This window comes from Buteo buteo, chromosome 23 (assembly GCF_964188355.1).
Source record: "Buteo buteo chromosome 23, bButBut1.hap1.1, whole genome shotgun sequence".
Classification (NCBI taxonomy): Eukaryota; Metazoa; Chordata; class Aves; order Accipitriformes; family Accipitridae; genus Buteo; species Buteo buteo.
The window spans coordinates 3,201,111-3,218,014 of NC_134193.1; the positions used below are offsets into that span (position 1 = coordinate 3,201,111).

The window sequence follows — 16,904 nt, forward strand, 5'->3', positions numbered from 1 at the left end:
CGAGTTTTTATCTACAGTTCCAAGGTGTCTGGTTGATGTTGGGGGTGAAATGCCTCATTAAGCAAAACAACAGTTAAAGTAATAATTAAACAGTTACAAGATCGGAGTATGGTTAGAACTAAGAATTGAGAGCAAAGCAGAGTGGTGAATCTCAGTACCTCTGAGACTGATCGTCTGGGTACTTCTGTCACCCCAGAACTCTCATTTTTAATGTTACCAAAGCAGGTACCTTCCTTGGGCTCTGTCATTTGGATAGCAGGGAGAAGACAAACACAAAATAAAGGTCTTCAAGCCTGCAAGCCAAATTTGCAAGAAGCAGAGTGACCCGCTCAGAATTGGGCATGCCTTATGCAGCCCTACTTTCTGTGTTAAAATCCAGCTAGGAGAGCAGAAATTATGATAAAAATGCTGCTATGCCTCTCTAGAACAACATTCGTTATTAGGAAAAATAAATATTAACACCAAAATAAATAGGAATAGATGAAACTGGAACATCTGAAAATTAAGATTTGGAAGAACAGCTGCAGAAATACTTGAAGATTTCAGATAGTGCTCCAAGAGTGACTTGTGCTACTGTTTGGGAGAGAAAAATACCGTATTATGAAATACACCACCAAGGACATAGCAGTCTCTGTGTGTATAAAAAAATTCCTAAACTTGATACCAGATACTGCTGGAACAGACAAAACTCAAACCTTATCTCCTCTGCCACTTCCGTGAGCAGGGAGGTGACTGCCAGCGTCTCCCTTGTGCAGTGGTGCTGGCCCATTTCTGGCAGGGCGGTTTTGCGTTATTACTAGTATTTGGAATATGCTGAAAGTCAGACCTGGAAAGCCCAGGTGTCCAGGAGGCTGAACACATTCCCTTTGTGCTGAGCCCCACACTAGCTTTGGAGACCGGGAAATGATAAATGTCTCAGTTGAATGTTTTCCAAGAGGTATTCCAGTTTTTGAGGACATCAGCAGCAATCCTTTTATTGAGCACAGGCAGCATAGCTGTAGCTCTGGAGCACTGACCACGGCCTGAAGCCTTGGCTCGTGAGGAAGCTGGGCAATTAATTGGTTTTATAGGAAATCTGAACACACACATGTGCACAAAATCAAAGTGGTTATTTTTAAAGAGCAGCTCTCTGAGGAACAGAGGGTTATTTTTAACGAGAAGCTTTCTGAGGAACAAAGGGACAGTGCTTTGGCTAGCCTTAGATTTCAAGATTTTTCCATGGCTTTTACCGAATGAAGAAAGGCCAGAGAGATTTTTAGACTTTTCTGACAGCCTTGTTCATTAGAGAGTCGTCTCTGTGCACTTCATAGGCTTTAAACCTTTATGTATCGCTGGGAAGTCATCCTTTCGGTGATACAGCCGAGGGAGGGTTGTCATTGCCAACCCAGCTTCCCAGGGCTGTAGCTGACAGCCGAGACGTGGAGGCTTTGGGTCTTCACCCACTCTAGAGTGTTTCCTTGAGCCTCATCTATAGCTGGTGGTTTTTTGTCCTTGGTCCCTTGCTCATGTTCCCTGTGAGGATTTCTCCCTGTCCCAGCTGGCTCCTGAGATCCATTGCATCATCAGCCAAAGGTCAGGAGAAAATAACCCTCATAGGCTTTACAGTGAGTCATTTTTTGCGGGCTCAGCTTGGATGGGGAGCAAGTTGCATGAACTCAGCTGGTTAATGGGAGAGCCCAGCTCCATCTTGCTGCCTCTACCAGATTTGGGTCAGACCAATTTCCAAACAGGCTAATTGCCTCCCAATCTAGGGCATCCACCCCTCCCTCTGCCTCCTCGGGGATCCAGAGAACATTCAAAGGTAATTAGATATTTATAAGGACAGGCGAGCAGTCTCTGCCTGGGATGATGAATTAGCTTGAAGACATTATCTAATTCTCGGTTGTCTGAAATGAAATGTCTCCCTGCTGAAAAGGGACCTTCAGAGTGCAGCCTGAGACTCCCCAAGATCCAGAAATGGTCCCCGATGATTGGGGGATCTTTGCAGTCAGGGTATAGCCAAAAAGGCATCCCTAGAAAAACCAGGAGGCGAAGTGGCTTTGCCATGAGCGAGTCCTGCTGGCAGGAGGAAATTCCTCTTTGTGCCAAGGCCAGGACAAGCCTGGGCAGCACGGGCTGCAGAGGGGCACTGATCCTGCCAAGGCTTTGCCTGAGGATCTGCATCTTCTGCATATCACTTAAATTTGAATTTATAAGGGGGGAGGCTTGTGTGTCAACAGGTCCTGTCCTCTTTCTTGAGTGGTACAAGGGAAGTTGTACAAGACAACTTTTTTGAGTGGTACAAGACACATCCCCTGGCTGCATCAACCACCCAGGAGAATTGGGCTTCAGCATCCCTGCAGCCGCAGAACATGGAGAGGTGCGTCCCAGGTGAGCAACGCAACATATGCGTTGTGTACCCTGGGCGATGTCCCGCTTGGCACCTCCGACAGCCCCTCTCGGCTGTCCCACAGAAACCTCCAGGACAGAGAGGCGAGGGGCTGCTCTTACCCAGAAAAGTGATGACAGCTAAGGATGTGCGGACAAATCCAGCGGCACCTCCCATCCTGCGCCTCCGGCTGGGTTATGGCCTCCACGGCTGAGCCTCTACGGGCGAGCGGGGACAGCAGCCCTGCCAGAGACAGAGAGAGAGAAGTTATGTGCAGCATTCCTGTGGCTCTGCTTGAGGGTCCAGCGTCCAGCTGCACGTCCCCGCTGGCCACGAGCCCGGGGTGAGAGTCACTTGGGAGCAAACATCCAGCTGCTCGGTGAGGAACACACAGGGGTTTGAAGGAGCTCTTTTTCTTTCTGACATGTCAGATCTGGTTGGGAAATTGTTGTTCCTTCTCCCTTACTATCTGCTATTTTTCCTCCCTCCTCCAAAAAGAGTGCTTCCTTCCTAGCATTTTTTATTAAAAAACGCAAAGCCAGAAGCACACAGGATATTGGTGGAGGGAAGGAGGAAGAAATAATTTGTTCTTGTTATTTTGTGAAAAAGGCATCTTTCATTGAAACTCTTCAGGCTGGGAGTGACTGCCTTTGGGTGCCGTGCCGGCCCCGAGTCTCTTGTTCTGGAGAGGTTGGGGTGACCCAGCTCACCACTGTGCACTGCACCCCAGCTTGCAGAGCATCCGTGCAGTGAGGAAAGCAAGCGGCACAAGGCGGCTGCACAGGGCTGGGTCATTTCCTGCTTTTCTTCTAAGCTAAATGCATTTGAATGGTTAATCAAGAGATAACAGAGCACCAAGGCATCTCCTGATGCCGTAAGACACATTAGTAGGTGGAGCAGTGATTTCCAGTCCCCTCTGCAGACTCCTGACTTCCAAGATCTCAAAAATAAACCCCCAAAAAACACCGAGCTGTTTGTGCAGACCCTGGTCCCTGTGCTCTCCTGGCTAAACCCACCACGGGACCAGCTTCAGCACACGCACCTCTTTCCTGGTAACTCCGGCGGGGATGTTGGGCTGGGTTTTTTTTCCCTCTTTGTTAACAAATGCTTTTGAAATCATGCATCGAGGAACCCCGCTGCCCGGCAGAGCCTCGCATTCCCCGGTGCTCTCCCAAATGCACACCCCAGTGAGCTGCTGCTGAAGGCACTGCCAAGAGCTGGGCTGCTCGTGGGCTGCGAGTGCTGCTTATCCCTCTGCTCCAGCTGGTGCCGCTTCCACTCCTCTCCCTGCCCATCTGTCTGCCCAAGCAGGCAGTACTGCTCCTAAGCTCCTCCGAGCAGGGATTAGCTTTCTGTCCCATGGGATGCAGCCCCTTGTGCATTGCTGCTTTAAAAAAATCCAGTGCCCTGCTCATTAATAGCAGCCCTTGAAATGCACCTGAGCAAACAGTGATAGTCCCGTGTTTGCTTCACGTCCTGCCTCCGGAGACCCTGGCTGGGGGGAAAAGCCACCTGGCCTCTTTGTGTCCTCACCCAAAAGAGAAGATTTTGCTACCAACACTTGGAAGGGAGGAGACCTCATCCCAAATCCTCCTCGATTCTTATCTTGCTTGGGTCAGAGGGCTGGATTCCAGCCTCCTGGTCCAGCGCTGAGAGCAGAGCCCAGCCTGCCCACCCTTAGCTAGCTCATGCCCCGGTTAAACATTTTTTACATGGCAGGCCCCTAAATGAGGCTGGTGCTTAATTGTACTGCGCGGCCGGGGAAGGAGGGACCCCTGCCATAAAGAAATGATGGCGCGCAGTGGGAGAGGGCCGAGCTGTGCTACAGACAGGCTATTCGGGGACAAAGCGGAGAAGGGCGTGAGACTCATTGACATGAAAGCTGCTCCACGCAGTTTGTTCCAGCAGCCCTGAAGTGAGTCAGTCACATGAAATCACTTGATGTCAACGAGAATCATGCCCCAAATGGTGTCCTGAACCCACGGCCTTTCAGCTAACACTGCCTCATTGTTCCCCTGCCTTCACCCTCTGCCTGCTTCTCTCTCATGTGTCTTGCGCTCACGTCGTAAGCACTTTGGGACAAGGACCAGCTTTTAGCTCGATCTGTTTTGCAGGCAGCCCTGCGATGTGGGCTTGCAGGCAATGCCAGCACTGCACTAATTAATAAGTTGACTTTTCCAGGTCTCTGCAGTATGGTTTCTTCACCAGCGTGATCCAATGCCCAGGGTTTGTGAAAGGCAGCGAGCGTCAAAGCTGTTCCTACACCCAGCGGCAGCAAATTAAAGTGAGAGAGTCTTGCTCCATCGCTGCCAGCCCTGTTTTCTGAGGCTGAGTCCTCTGCCTGTGCCTTGGGAGCTGCCCGCGAAGGCAGCTCTCTTCTATTCGTTTTTCCTCTCACTTTTAAAACAAATAGGAAAGAGTGTGGGAAAGTTGGATTTTGTTACTTTTAATAAAGAGCAGGCAGCGTGAGGAGGTTGGGGAGTGCGGTGTTGGCCATCCTTCCTTCTGGGGTGCTGGAGGCTCTGCCACTTTTCTGGTTTTATCAGCACTTCACACTTTCTGCTGTATGAAATGGAGATGTTGCATTGGAGTGAGAGCAAATTGCATCCTGCCTCTCTTGGGTGCTTTTACCTAAACCAGCAGTGGTCCCAAGGGCTGAGCTGAGATCTGGTCAGGAGGGAGAGGAGGGTGAGCTGCCATGCCCTTCTGTGGGAATACTTCTACCAGCATCCCCGTTCGGCTTCCTTCCCTGCGGCCAAGCAAAGCTGGTATCTTGTAAAAATTAAGCTGATTTGAATTATTTAATTAGTTGTCAATTCATTATTTATGTTGTAAACTACGGCTTTGATCCCCAGTTCTGCTGCTGGCTGCGGCTCTGCAGCTTCCCTCTTTCTGCCCCGACCTCCCCATCTGCTCTGATCCCAAATGCTCACATCATTTTCTCTTCTCACTTCCTTGTGTCCATCCCTCCATTTCTCCAGAATCCCCCTCACACACACAGACGTGTATTTGGTCCTGAAACACTCAGGGCCCTTTCCAAAGGCGAGACGTGCTATGCTGCTGCTCTGCAGGCTGAGGTGGGGCATGGGGATGCTCTTGCCGAGGGGGCATGGGGAGATGCTGCTGGTTTGCTCTTTTGAATCCAGCCTCAGCCCAGCCTGTGCTTTAACTCCTTTGTAAAAAATTAGGAACGTGATAGACAGGGAGAGCTCCAGGTACGGTCCACATCAAACAAACACGTAAGAGAGTAACAGAGTGATTTCTACAAGTGCTGATGCTGTATTTATTCGCAGTTAGAGACTGGATGAAGTAATCTTCTCAGATGCTGTTTTGTGTGTTCCTGATTGTTTTATTGCCTAAGTGACAGTGATCAAATTGTGCCCGAGGGCCTGACGCTGCGAGAGCACACCTGGGGCTGCACTGGCACCCTGGAGGCATCTTAAAGCCATGACCCTGAACCATGGACCCTGCATCTGACTCTCAACTTCTCCAAAGTGTGGGTGTGTGCTTTGCATCTGATATTTAGACCTGCTCTCCATCTTTAATTAAAGAGGGCCCATGGGGACCTGTTCTTTCCCCTCTTCATAGGATATTTTGACAGTCACTCGAGAGCCTTCTGTTGTACTGAAAGGGGATCTGTCATCCCTGCTAATGGATGCTGTCATTAATACTTCCAGTAGCAAGGGAGGCATGGGCACACTCAAAAACACACGCATTAGGCCTTTCCTCTGGAGCCCCTGGGACCTGGGAATGATCCATTATCGTGGAGGCAGAGTTAAAGAGCTACAGAGAGATTTTGAGTCCTCCTGAGCCTCTGGGAGAGGAGATGCTGCCTGGTCCAGCACCCACAGCTCCAGTTCTGACTGTGGAGCAGCATCCTTTGGAGGAGGCAACTCCAGCAGGACTCTGGCCGTGGGAGGGCCAGAAATGGCTTTTGGTAGGAGATGGGCTTTAACAAGAGATGACATGGCCAGCACAGGCAAAGTGCTATCTATTACTGGGATAAATGAGTGTAATGCAATCTCCTGTGGTTAGGTGATGAGATGAGCATTTGTGTGTAAGTGGGGCAGCTCCTTCTGCAGCAGCATTCCCCAGGGAGGATTGCTCCTGAGGGTGGGTGATGCAGGAATTAGTCCTGTGCTGTGAGTGTCCCTTTTACTAAGGATCATCGCTAAGGCTGGAAAGGGCACGCTTTTGATCTTTGCTGGATTTTGGCTTGCAAACCCTTTCAAGGTTAGGTACATTTTGTCCATCTCCAGAACAGCATGTTTCAATGAGCTGCAAATGGTTTTATTGTAATGTATCTGTCCCCTTGTAAAACTGCCTGTGCTCAGGAGAGGTTGATTTAGATGCAAACTTTGGATTCAGCCTTTCCTGAGCTTTTTTGGGTTCACATCTATTGGTAGCTCCAGGACCTGTAGCAGCTGCTGCTGCTGCAGAAATCCTGGTCCACCCAAACCCCATCCTAAGCAGTGAAGTCTCCCAAGGTCCAAATGAGGACCAAAAGTACCTTCAGAAGGGTTCAGAGACTTGCGGTGGAGTTCAGCCCTCCCTAGGCTCATGGGTCATCCCATAACGGACTCCAAACCCTGCCTGCAGTCACTAAGGGAACGTCGCTCCCCGGTGCAGGTCAGGACCTGATGTAGAGGAGTGCTGCGGGCACCGCTCGCTCGCTTTGATACCTGTCCCCAGCTCCAGCAGAGATGTGTCCCAGACACACTTCCAGCAATAGCTGGTCAGTCCCGTGTGCCCTCTCTCCTGCCCAGGTGGGTTTGGATTATTTTTGGCGTGTTAGAAAAGTCCCAAAGGCTCTGCCTCTGCACAGGTCTTCTCTGCTGTGCAAGCTGATGGAGAGGAGCGGCGTGAGCTGCTCTCCCTGGGGATCGGGGGATCCTGTAGCTCCCGGCCATCAGCTAGCTACACCTTGCTGTCCCCATCCCACCCTGTCACCCTCGCGCAGGGCAGAGGGACTGTGCAACGGGCGCCTTCACCTGCCCTGGGCTCGGTGCTCCCTGTCTGCACCCCGACATCGCTCTGAGGAGCCGGGCAGTGGGACAGGAGGGGACGGAGCGGGGACTTGGAGGAGGAGAGCTTTCCCCCCGGCTGTGCTTGCACAGGAGGAGCTGAGGCTGGTGCAGAAGGCTCGGAGCCCCCAGCCCGAGGCTGCGGGAGCAGATGGTGCTCACAGCCCGGCCTCCTTCCCCGCCAGCAGCTCCCTGCCGGGCCATGGCGATGCCACCCGCAGCCAAGGCTGGAGCTGGGGCTTTGCTGTCCGGATGCATTTGTTATTGCCTGATGGGCTGAGGCGTTAGCACAAAGAGGGGGGACGTGTTCTGCACGCTGCGGTGCCCGGCACGGCACGGCACGGCACGTCCTGCCTGCGGGAGGGCTTTGCTGCGGTGCTGGGTGAAGGGGGCACCTGCGGACGGGGAGCTCGTGCCCAGGTGGGCTGGATTAAAGCAGGTGTTTTCAGTCTGTCTGTCTGTCTGTCTGCCTGGCCTGCCTGCCCTTGCTGCTGCTGCTTTTGCACCTGGGCCATGCAGGCGGCAGAAGTGCGGTGCCATGGCTGGGATGGTCAGCGGCTCAGCTCGGGGACAAGGGAGATGGGGGAGACGGTCCATGGCAGAGGGTGTGAGCCCTGGGACAGGAGCAGAGCCACCAAGAAGGGAGCAAGGGGCTTTCCCAGGCCAGGCTGACCCCGAGCCCCCAGAGCCGGTGCCTCTGCCCTGGCCCCAGGTGTGAGCAATTACAACCAGCCCTCATTAGTATAATTGCAGGCAGGGCTGGGCTCTGCCCTCCCAGTTCAGTGGAGACCAGAGAGTGTGATGGAAAGAGCTAAGAGGAGAAAGAAGAGAGGTAAAGGTTTGATTTGGGAGCGTTTAAGCACCCAGAGGAGGAGGGTGGGCAGCTGCAGCATGGCAGGACCCTGTCAGGAGGAGGTTGTTGCAGGGGTTTACGCTTTAGGGTGGCTGGGAAGGGCACCCCGAGCTCCCTCGGGGCTGGTATGGCTGGGTGCTGGCACTGTGCATTTGCTCTGCTTCTCTGTGTGGTCTGTAGCCCTGGCTGGTTTGTGCTGCCGCGTTGCAAGCTTGGTGACTGCTGCCAGTTTGGGGTGCCCTGCCCCGGCTGTGCTGTGGTCTTAATCCCCAGCATGGCTTTTTCAGCCCTGTCCTTTCCCTAGCAAGAGCTTCCAGCATCCTGTCTGCCCCTGGGAGCTGTTGGCTGAAATATATTGTACTTCTAGAAATGAAGTCAAGCAGCAAAATACCAATCCAGGGATAGCATACCATGCAAACGTGCTTTGCTTGCTGCTAGGAAAAAAGTTGCATTTGCTGGGGCACCTCCAAAACTCAGGGGTGGGATTTTATTTGGGGTGGGGTTTGGTTTGGTTTGGATCTGGCTCTGGTCCTGTTGCTTTCCATTGAATGGGCTCGGTGCTGTGGTTCTGCCTTGCGGGGCTGGACAGGAATGCTGCAGGTCTCCTTGCAGTGCACTGCAAACGAATTTACATCTGGAGCAATTCTGAATCACCATATCCATGGAAACTAATGTGCTTCTCCTTTTGACACGGAGCATCCAGAGTGATACCATTCCCGCTCCCTGTGCAGAGCAGACCTTGTAGGGCCAGGGCCCACAGTGCGTGCATGGGCTCTAATTAATTTTGTCAGAGAGTGCAGCAGGCTGTAGGATTTGGGGTGTGAAATGGGTGGAGGGGCAGAGCCTTGTGTGTAGAAGGGTGCCTAAACCACCCGGGGCTGTGCAGCCTGTGGGGCTGAACCCGCTGGTTGGCACGTGTACGTCTCGACACGTGGGGTACCCACGCGTGGGCTTGTCCATGCACAGATATGTGTGCACAGGATAAAGCAACACTGGTGCATGGTCAGTAGTGACTCCAGGGCTGCTGGGTGTGTTTAATACCCCCAGTGCGTTGGTGTGCAGGAGGCTGTGTGCTGCCTGCCCGGAGGAGGAAAGGCTCTGGGCATCCCTTTCCCAGGGCTGAGAAACCAGCTGGGACGGATCCTCTTGCCCTGCCCCAGCCCCTTGGCTGTGCTGCTGTGTCTTATTGATCACTGATTAATTTAATTGTAATGGGACTGGCTTGATAAGGATCAATAGTTGATCAGTGGCTCCTGTGCTTTCCTCCTGAGGTGGGTGAAGGGAGGGGAGGGTCCCAGAGTGGCAGGGGGGTCTAGAGAGAGGGGGCAGCCCAGATTATCCAACATCCTGGAAAAGATGAGAGAAAAATCTCTTTGAGGGGAGGGAAAGCCCTGCCTGTGGGACACGGGAAACTGCTTCAGTAAATGCATCACTGGCGTGACTGGGGAGAGCCCTGCGCTGCTAGGGTTGGGGACCGAGGCCGCCACACTCCTGCCTTTTGCATCACTTTTTTTTAACGTGAGATGGACCGATCTTTGAGCAAAGCACCGGGGAGCTGGAGCATCTTGCTGGGACAAGAGCCGCTGCTCTTGGGCTGCGCTTCCCTGCGTGGCTTATACAGGGCGTTACTGGGACAAGCGTGTGGCGTGCCACAGACGGGGCAGTCCTGATGCCTAAAAGCATCTCCTGCTAACGGCAGGGAGAGGTTTGGCTTCCCCTGGGGACAAAATAGGCCTGTCTGGTTCTCCTTGTCCTGGCTCAAGGAGCAGGCAGGGCTCTTTGATGCAATCCCAGCAGGGCAGCTGCATTCAGGCACGGTCTTCAAGCACTCTCTGTTTTCTCTGTGTCTAAGTGCTTTTTCCTAATAATTGGTTGGTGCATTCATGTACATCGCGGGTCACGGCACCTTATTGTAAGAGGGTCTCAGTGGGAGTTTTCTTTTGGTTCAGCCCCCAGCCAGCAAGTTCCACCCCCAGACAGGCGAACCCCTGTGCTTGTGCCCAGCTCAGCGCTTCTTTGTGCAAGAGACAAAGCCAGGATCTGCGTTCAATCTGGGGATACGGGCTGGGGGTGTGCGCAGCACTGCGCATGATGGGTTTGGGACTGGAGTTGCTGTAGTGGTAAAATCTAATTGCAATAAAACAGGTGGTATTATGAGTGGGCCTTTACTGCTCTTCTGTTGTGTTGAGCGGTTTGAATTTTAGATCTGAGCTTTGCAGTTAGTGTGTGTGTGGGGTGGTTTTGGTTTGGGGGTTCCCCCCCGCCCCCGAACTGGCCAGATTCTATCTCTGGTTGCAGTCACCTTAGTGCCTTGAGGTAATGGGAATCCACCCTGAGCTGTGTGATCCTCAGCTCTGCTGCAATAAGCCCGTGGTAAATCCCCAGGGTTTTGGAGCTGAAGCGCTCGGTGGGACCTGGAGTCTTGCCCGCAGCTGGACCAGGCTCGTGCCACCTCCAGGCAAGACCTTGGGGTCCATGGGCAGCGCTGCTGGGGTCCCTCATAGGGACAAGCACAGTGTGTTAGAAAGCAAAGGAGACCAACAGAAACAGCCACGAGACCCTCCCACGCAGGGTCCAGACCCCGGGGATGGAGGAAGCTTTGCTCGGGAGGGGATTTCCCACCAGCTGCCTGCTGCCTCGCAGGCTGGGCACGAGCGTGGTGTTCGACCGAGGCTGCCAGCATGCAGCTCCTAAGCTCTCCCTGAAGACTTGTATTTCAATCAATAGCCTGAGTCGATAGCAGCTGGAAGGATGCTTAAAGTCTTTGAAAACAAGGCCGCAAGTGACTCCAGTTTAGCACATGGGTGTTTGAGAGATGATGTCTGCCCGAAATCCTCGTTAATGCCCTGATTACAGTTGCTAAAGTTCCAGATATTGGGCCCTTCTTACAGACACTCCCCTGCAAATTCAGTATATTGCAATCCACACTCTAAGCATAGCTCAGCACAGCCGTGCAACCTCTTTGCCTAAGAAATGCAGGTTATTAATCTGGGGTTGCATGGGGAAGGTATGCTGAGAAAGGCTGGATGTCAGGCAGAAATGCTGGCAGAAGGGATGGGAAGGAAGTCGAGGTCTGGCTGCACATGCTGCTATCGTCTCCCTAAAATAAAACTTCAAAATAAAGCTTCACATTGCAGGTTTTCTTTTCCTTTTGCAGCATGGCACCATGCATTGAGCACGCACAGCTCAACCGCAGGGAGCTCTGCCTAAACCCTGGGACATCCACAGCGCTGCCAGCCTCGCAAACCCACCCACTTTCTGCTATTACTGCTACCGTGGCGTCAATAGCAGAAACTCTTTGATGTGGCACTGGTATAAATAGCTCCCTACCTGCGACGGAGCCTGGCTCCATCCCCTCCCCTCCGCTGCCTGGTAAATCACTTGGCAGGAGCCAGTCCCGGGGAGAGGCTGTAGCGAGGAAAAACAAGTGCAGAGCTCGGGAAACCTTCTGGCTAACGCAGCCGTGGGAAGATGATGTGTTATGTGGGGAAGCCCTAACATCTACCAGTACGTGGCACTGGTGCTGGCTGCCCTGTTTGTGTCGCTGAGCAAGGTCATGCCAGCAGCAAGAGCTTTCCTGGCATAGTGGGTATCCGTGCATGGCACCGGGCGTCTGCTCCAGCCCCGCAGAGCTCCTCAGCCCTCGCCTTGGCCCCGCTGCGCTGCTGGGTGCTTGTGCTGGCCGTGCTGGGGGGGTGCAGCATCCCCAGGCAGAGGGGACCTCACTGGGACAGTGCTAAAATCCTCTCCCTCCTAGGAGAAGGTTAGGGTATCCTCTGCAACGGTGTCATATTTATTTTGCTCCTTGGAAGGCTTCATCCCTGTGTATGACCTTCTCGCCTGTCTTTGTTGAAGTGGTTTTAGTATTCAGTCTCCAAATAGTGCTAAGCTGCTCTCTTCTTTATAAAACCAAGCAAGAACCAGCACAAAACATATATCCCTCTTTCTTTCTCCAGAGCAGGCTCCCTGGTTTATGGCTCTCTCGTGCAGGACTGACAGCTCTACAGGCTGTACGATAAATAATACATGTAATAATTTAGGACCTAGGCTGTTGTTGGGGGCTGGGTTCAGTGTTTCACAACTGGCTGTGGGTAGGAATATCTCTCGTGCTCTCTGAGGTCTTGGGACACCTCCCTCGTGGTCGTGTTAAATATCCCTCCGGTAAGATCCTGGACCGTACAACTGTGTTGTGGCAATGGGCCCAAGAGTGTTTGTCATAGAGAAGAAAAAAGTTCAGGTTCAAGGAAACAGCTTTTGTATAGCTCGAGAGCTGACTTTGTTTCCGAGTCTGCCGAGACCTATTCCTTCTCTACAGCTCCACAAGCACCCAAAGACATCTAGTGTTAGTAAAAGACAAAAAGTGTCTAGGAAGAGCCTGAGACAGCCCATCACAGCAGATTTTAATAACATTTCTTCCCTTCCCTCTATGTTTTTTGACTCTTAAAGGACTCTAAGGAAGCCTCTCTCACTTCTTTCTGTGTATCTGCACTTTAACAGCATCTCTGAAAGCCCCTGGTCAATGCTGGGGTTTCCTGTGTGGCCTATTGGCTTATAGGGCAACTCTGCAAGCTAACCTGGTGCGAAGGGGATGTGTGCAGCCACGTGGTCCCATTCCTGCAGAGCCCTGGGCTTCAGGGTTGCCATCAGCCCATCCCAAAATCTTCCTGGGCATCTGTGGTTCCTCATCCCTGGAAAGCAGGGCTGATAGCGCATGACACTGTTTTAGGAAGGCGATGTGCCTCCAGCTGTGTAGGGTAACTACAGGCAGTGCTGTGTTAAGCCAGTCCCTGCGAGACAGAACAAAACCCATCCCTGTTTTGAGCAGAAGGGCACTGCTCCGGGCTGGCTGGGACGGGTGAGAGCCCGATGCTGGGAGCCAGCCCTGCGGGTGCTGAGCCCAAGGCTCGCCGGTTCCTGCAGCTCTGCTCCGCTGAGCTTCTCAGCTGGGGAGCTGTCGGGAGGCTCCCTCGGGATGTGATGTGTTCTGGGTGACTGCGTGGGTTTGCTTCGTGCCTAGCACCTTCAAGGAAAACTCTCAAAGATTGGGGTGTGCTTGTGGTGTGGTCGGTGCAAATAGACAAAGTGTTACGGGAGACCTTGGGGGTTGCTGGAGGGAGGAGGCGCTGAGAAACACGGGGAGGTGTCTGCCTCTCATTGGGGTTGATGACTTCTTGTGGATAATTTGGACTTTGGACATACACAAAGCATGCAGGGTGGCGGCACAGCCAAGCCGTGCTTTAAAGCATGTGAGCTCAGTCTCCACGTGGACTCCCAGATCCTCTGCATTTAGGTGCATCTGGTGCGTGTGTGGGAAATACCTCCCTAATGATATGGTTGGGTTTTCTGCCGCCTTTGATTTGCTTGTGGTAAATCTGCAGAGAAAATAATAACACAGGCCATTAAATTCTCTGCAGATATATTTTGAGTGACAAAAGTCGAGGTTGCTTTCTTTGGTAGTAATTGATCGGGTGGTGGGAGAAGAACGTTAGCCTCCCTTTGTCTTGGTCTACTCTAATCGTGCTCCAGGGAGAGCCTGCAGCTAGGCTTGACTGACCTTCTCCTTTTCTGTTTTCTTTAGTCTTGGGTAATTCTAATCTACCCCTGGAAAGTACAGTTATTTCTAGGAAGTTTGGGACCCGATGCTTTCCTCTATTAGCAAAGCAAGCTTTGGTGGTGGTGTTGCCGTTGGGTGTGCTCGGTACCAAATGCACAGCCTCGAGAGGTTCATCAGTGGATGTAAACCTGCTCCTAAATCTCGTGCGAGAGCCTGTGCTTCAGCTCTGTACTCTCAGAGCTTGTTGTGGATGTGCCTGGCGATGGCCTGAGAGGAGCAAGAGCCGTTCTGGGGGTCTGGCTAAAGCCTTGGGGTGGGGTTGCTGCTGGGGAGGGCTCGGGTTGTTCCCAGCTCTTGGCTGTAGAGCTCTTGCCTCCCATCCTCAAAGCAACTAGTGTTTCCTTGGAGAGATGACAATCTCTTATGAATACTCCCCAGTCCAGCCAGAAAAAGAATGCTGAGGCTCGTGGGAGCGGTGCAAGCCTGGGGGGGGTCAGTGGGTCAGCACGGGTGAGATGCAAAGAGAGGAGGGAGCTCGGGAAGTTTAAGTCGTGGGACTGGAGCCCTGCAAAGCCCACCCCAGCCTGCCCTGCTGCCGCCTGCTTCCCCGTTCGAGCATCTGTCCCGCTGCGAGTGGGAAAAAGCAAAGCGGTGCCCTGCCTGCCGGTGCCTCCCGTGCCCCACGGTGCAGGCCTGGGGTGGGCAAGTTCTTGTCCATGACTGTGCACTTGAGCCCCTCCGGCTCCCCAGAGCCTCCCTGACACACTGCAACCCCCCCCCCCCCCCAACTCAGACACAGAAATACCCCCGTGTGCCCCGACTCCCACCCCTCACCAGGATCTGCCCTCACCGGGGGTGCATAGGGAGGGGAGTTGGGACACCGCGGTCTTCCTCATCCTTCCTCCCTGGAGAGGAAACTCGGGTCTCCTGGGCTGCTCTCGGCTCTGCCAGCCCGCGCTGGAGATGCCGAAGTAGTTTTGTGCAGCAAAATCTCTGCGAGTCCCCCCGCCCCTCCCAGGCACTGTGTTCAAGATGCCTGACCCCGCGAGTGGGCTGTCAAAGACCCCCCAGCCAGAATGCACCAGGAAAAGCATAACAGTAATAATTAATAAAAAAAAATAATATTCCCGGACTTAGTCCAGAAGAGACATTTCTGCTGACAGCCGTGTCGACCTCGGCCGCTCAGCTCCTGCCACAAGTGACACAGCTACAGCCCCCCCCTTCCTCCCAACTCCACCCCCGGCTCCTCTCCAGCGCAGGCAGAGCCTGCATCGCCTGCAAAGCCATCGCCTGCCGAGAAATGCCCAAACCAACCCCCTGCTCTCGCCTCCCCGTCAGAGGCGAGCGGGATCTGGCAGGTTCCCTCTTGCCGGAGCGAAGCCGGGCGCGCCTGCAAGTTGGCTCTGATGGGGAATGGTGCCCTGAAACCCGGAGCCTCTTTCTTCCCTCTCGGATGGAGGAAGGAGGGAGAAGGCGCTTACCTTGTGCGGGATGGATGGGTGGACATGAGCCGGGGGGCTGGGGGGTCCCGCTGCTGCCGGAGGCTGGGCTGCGAGGCAGTGCTTGCCTGGTGCCTGCCCGAGTGTGGATGTGTGTGCCCAAAGCCACTGCAGCATCTCTGCATTAGGATGTGCTCCTCCCTCTCCTCCCTCCTTGCGTGCGCGCTCCCTCGCTCGCTGCCAACCACCACGCCGGTCCCTGGAGAGGGTATTTTTTTTCTCTGCCTTTACCTCACTTGCCACAGTCCAAGGACCAGTCAGGGAGGCAGAGCGACTTGCAGCATCATGCATAATTCATGCCCTTCCTCAGCCTCCCTGGCTGCTGCTCCCACCAGAAACCCCTCTGTCTGCACCGATCGCCGCTGGCTCGCCCTGTCCCTGGGGCTGGAGCAGGTGTAGGCCTGGGGGGGCAGCTGGGGGAACCAGGGGGGGTCCTGAGCCCATGTCTGCAGGGTGGAAGCAGGAACGGGATTAGTCCCAGTTGGGGGGGTGTCTCAGCAGGGACACCCACCTCTATGCATGTTTCTGTATACGCGCACCCCCGTGCCTAAATACATATATGTATATCTGTATGTATACAGGCATAACCAGGTTTATGTGCACGCTGGGGAGATTGTTTTCTAGCCAAATTTTGGGAAGCTCCATCAAGCCGAGCGCAGCTGTCGTAGGTGGTACCCGACCTGCGCTGCGCCGCGGAGGACGGGGTTTCCTCGCAGCAGGGTTAGCAGCGTATGATCACGCTTGCGACTCTGAGTGCTGCCCGGTATTCAGCCGAAGCGGGGGGACAGGGGTGGCAGCTGGGGTCAGCTTTGGGTTTTTGGGTGTGCCGGAGCCACCTTTGGCTGTTGCTGTGGTCCGAGGGGCTTAGGGCTGGGCTTGCCTGCGTTGGCAGTGCTCTGCAAACAGTAGCTGTGCCCCCCATGAGGCTGCACCCAGAGCCCTTCCCAGTGAATATCTGCAGCCACGAGATCTTTGCTGTTTTCTGGCTGCTGGGGGGGGAGGTCTGTCCGGGTGGAGTGATGCTATGAGATGTGACAGTGACAATCCAAGACCTTCGCCGTGATACGCTGCAGGCACTGAGGTTTGGGGGAAAGGGATGCCGCCAATCCCATCGGTGCTGAGCGAGCTGAGGTGCGAAGGGCCCCCGCGGCGTGGGGTTTTGCTAGTGGGGAGGTCGCTGCCAGGCTGCGTGCAGCGAGGTGGGAAACGGAGGATTCGGGAGCGTGGCAGGGACCACCCTGCGCTCGCCATCCCTCCCATCTCCAGCCCAGACCTGTTAATGATGTAAGGAGATCAATGTGCACTGGGGCTGTCCACAGGTTAATGGCCTGCAATTACAGAGGAGTAATTAAGGAATTAGTATCTCTATTGATTGGCAAAGCTCCAGCAGTTCAGGCTCATCCAGCAAATGGGTGGGGGCAGGAGAGTGCCTGTGATGGAGTGGTCCCATCTCCCTTCCCCTTGTCCAGCTCGCCCCATTCTCTGCTCCCTGCTCCCATTTTGGGGTGAGACTGGGAGAGACCGGGCACAGCCTTTCCCACAGACCTCACCTGGGATATCAGGCGCTTTTGCTGGACAGAAAGGAAGAACAGAGTTGGATCCTGAC

At 53.9% G+C, this 16,904-nt stretch overlaps 1 protein-coding gene across 1 annotated transcript in view; it reads right to left on the reverse strand.

The window, feature by feature from the left end:
• Nucleotides 1–15,372, reverse strand: part of CNTN2 (contactin 2) — a 31,661-nt gene extending 16,289 nt beyond the window's left edge. The window contains exons 1-2 of the mRNA XM_075055338.1: nt 15,281–15,372; nt 2,491–2,611 (exon numbers count right to left, since the gene is read on the reverse strand). Of these exons, the coding sequence (XP_074911439.1) occupies nt 2,491–2,545 (55 nt within the window). The 5' untranslated portion in view covers nt 2,546–2,611; nt 15,281–15,372. The remainder of the gene's footprint in view (nt 1–2,490; nt 2,612–15,280) is intronic.
• Nucleotides 15,373–16,904: the final 1,532 nt, after the last annotated feature.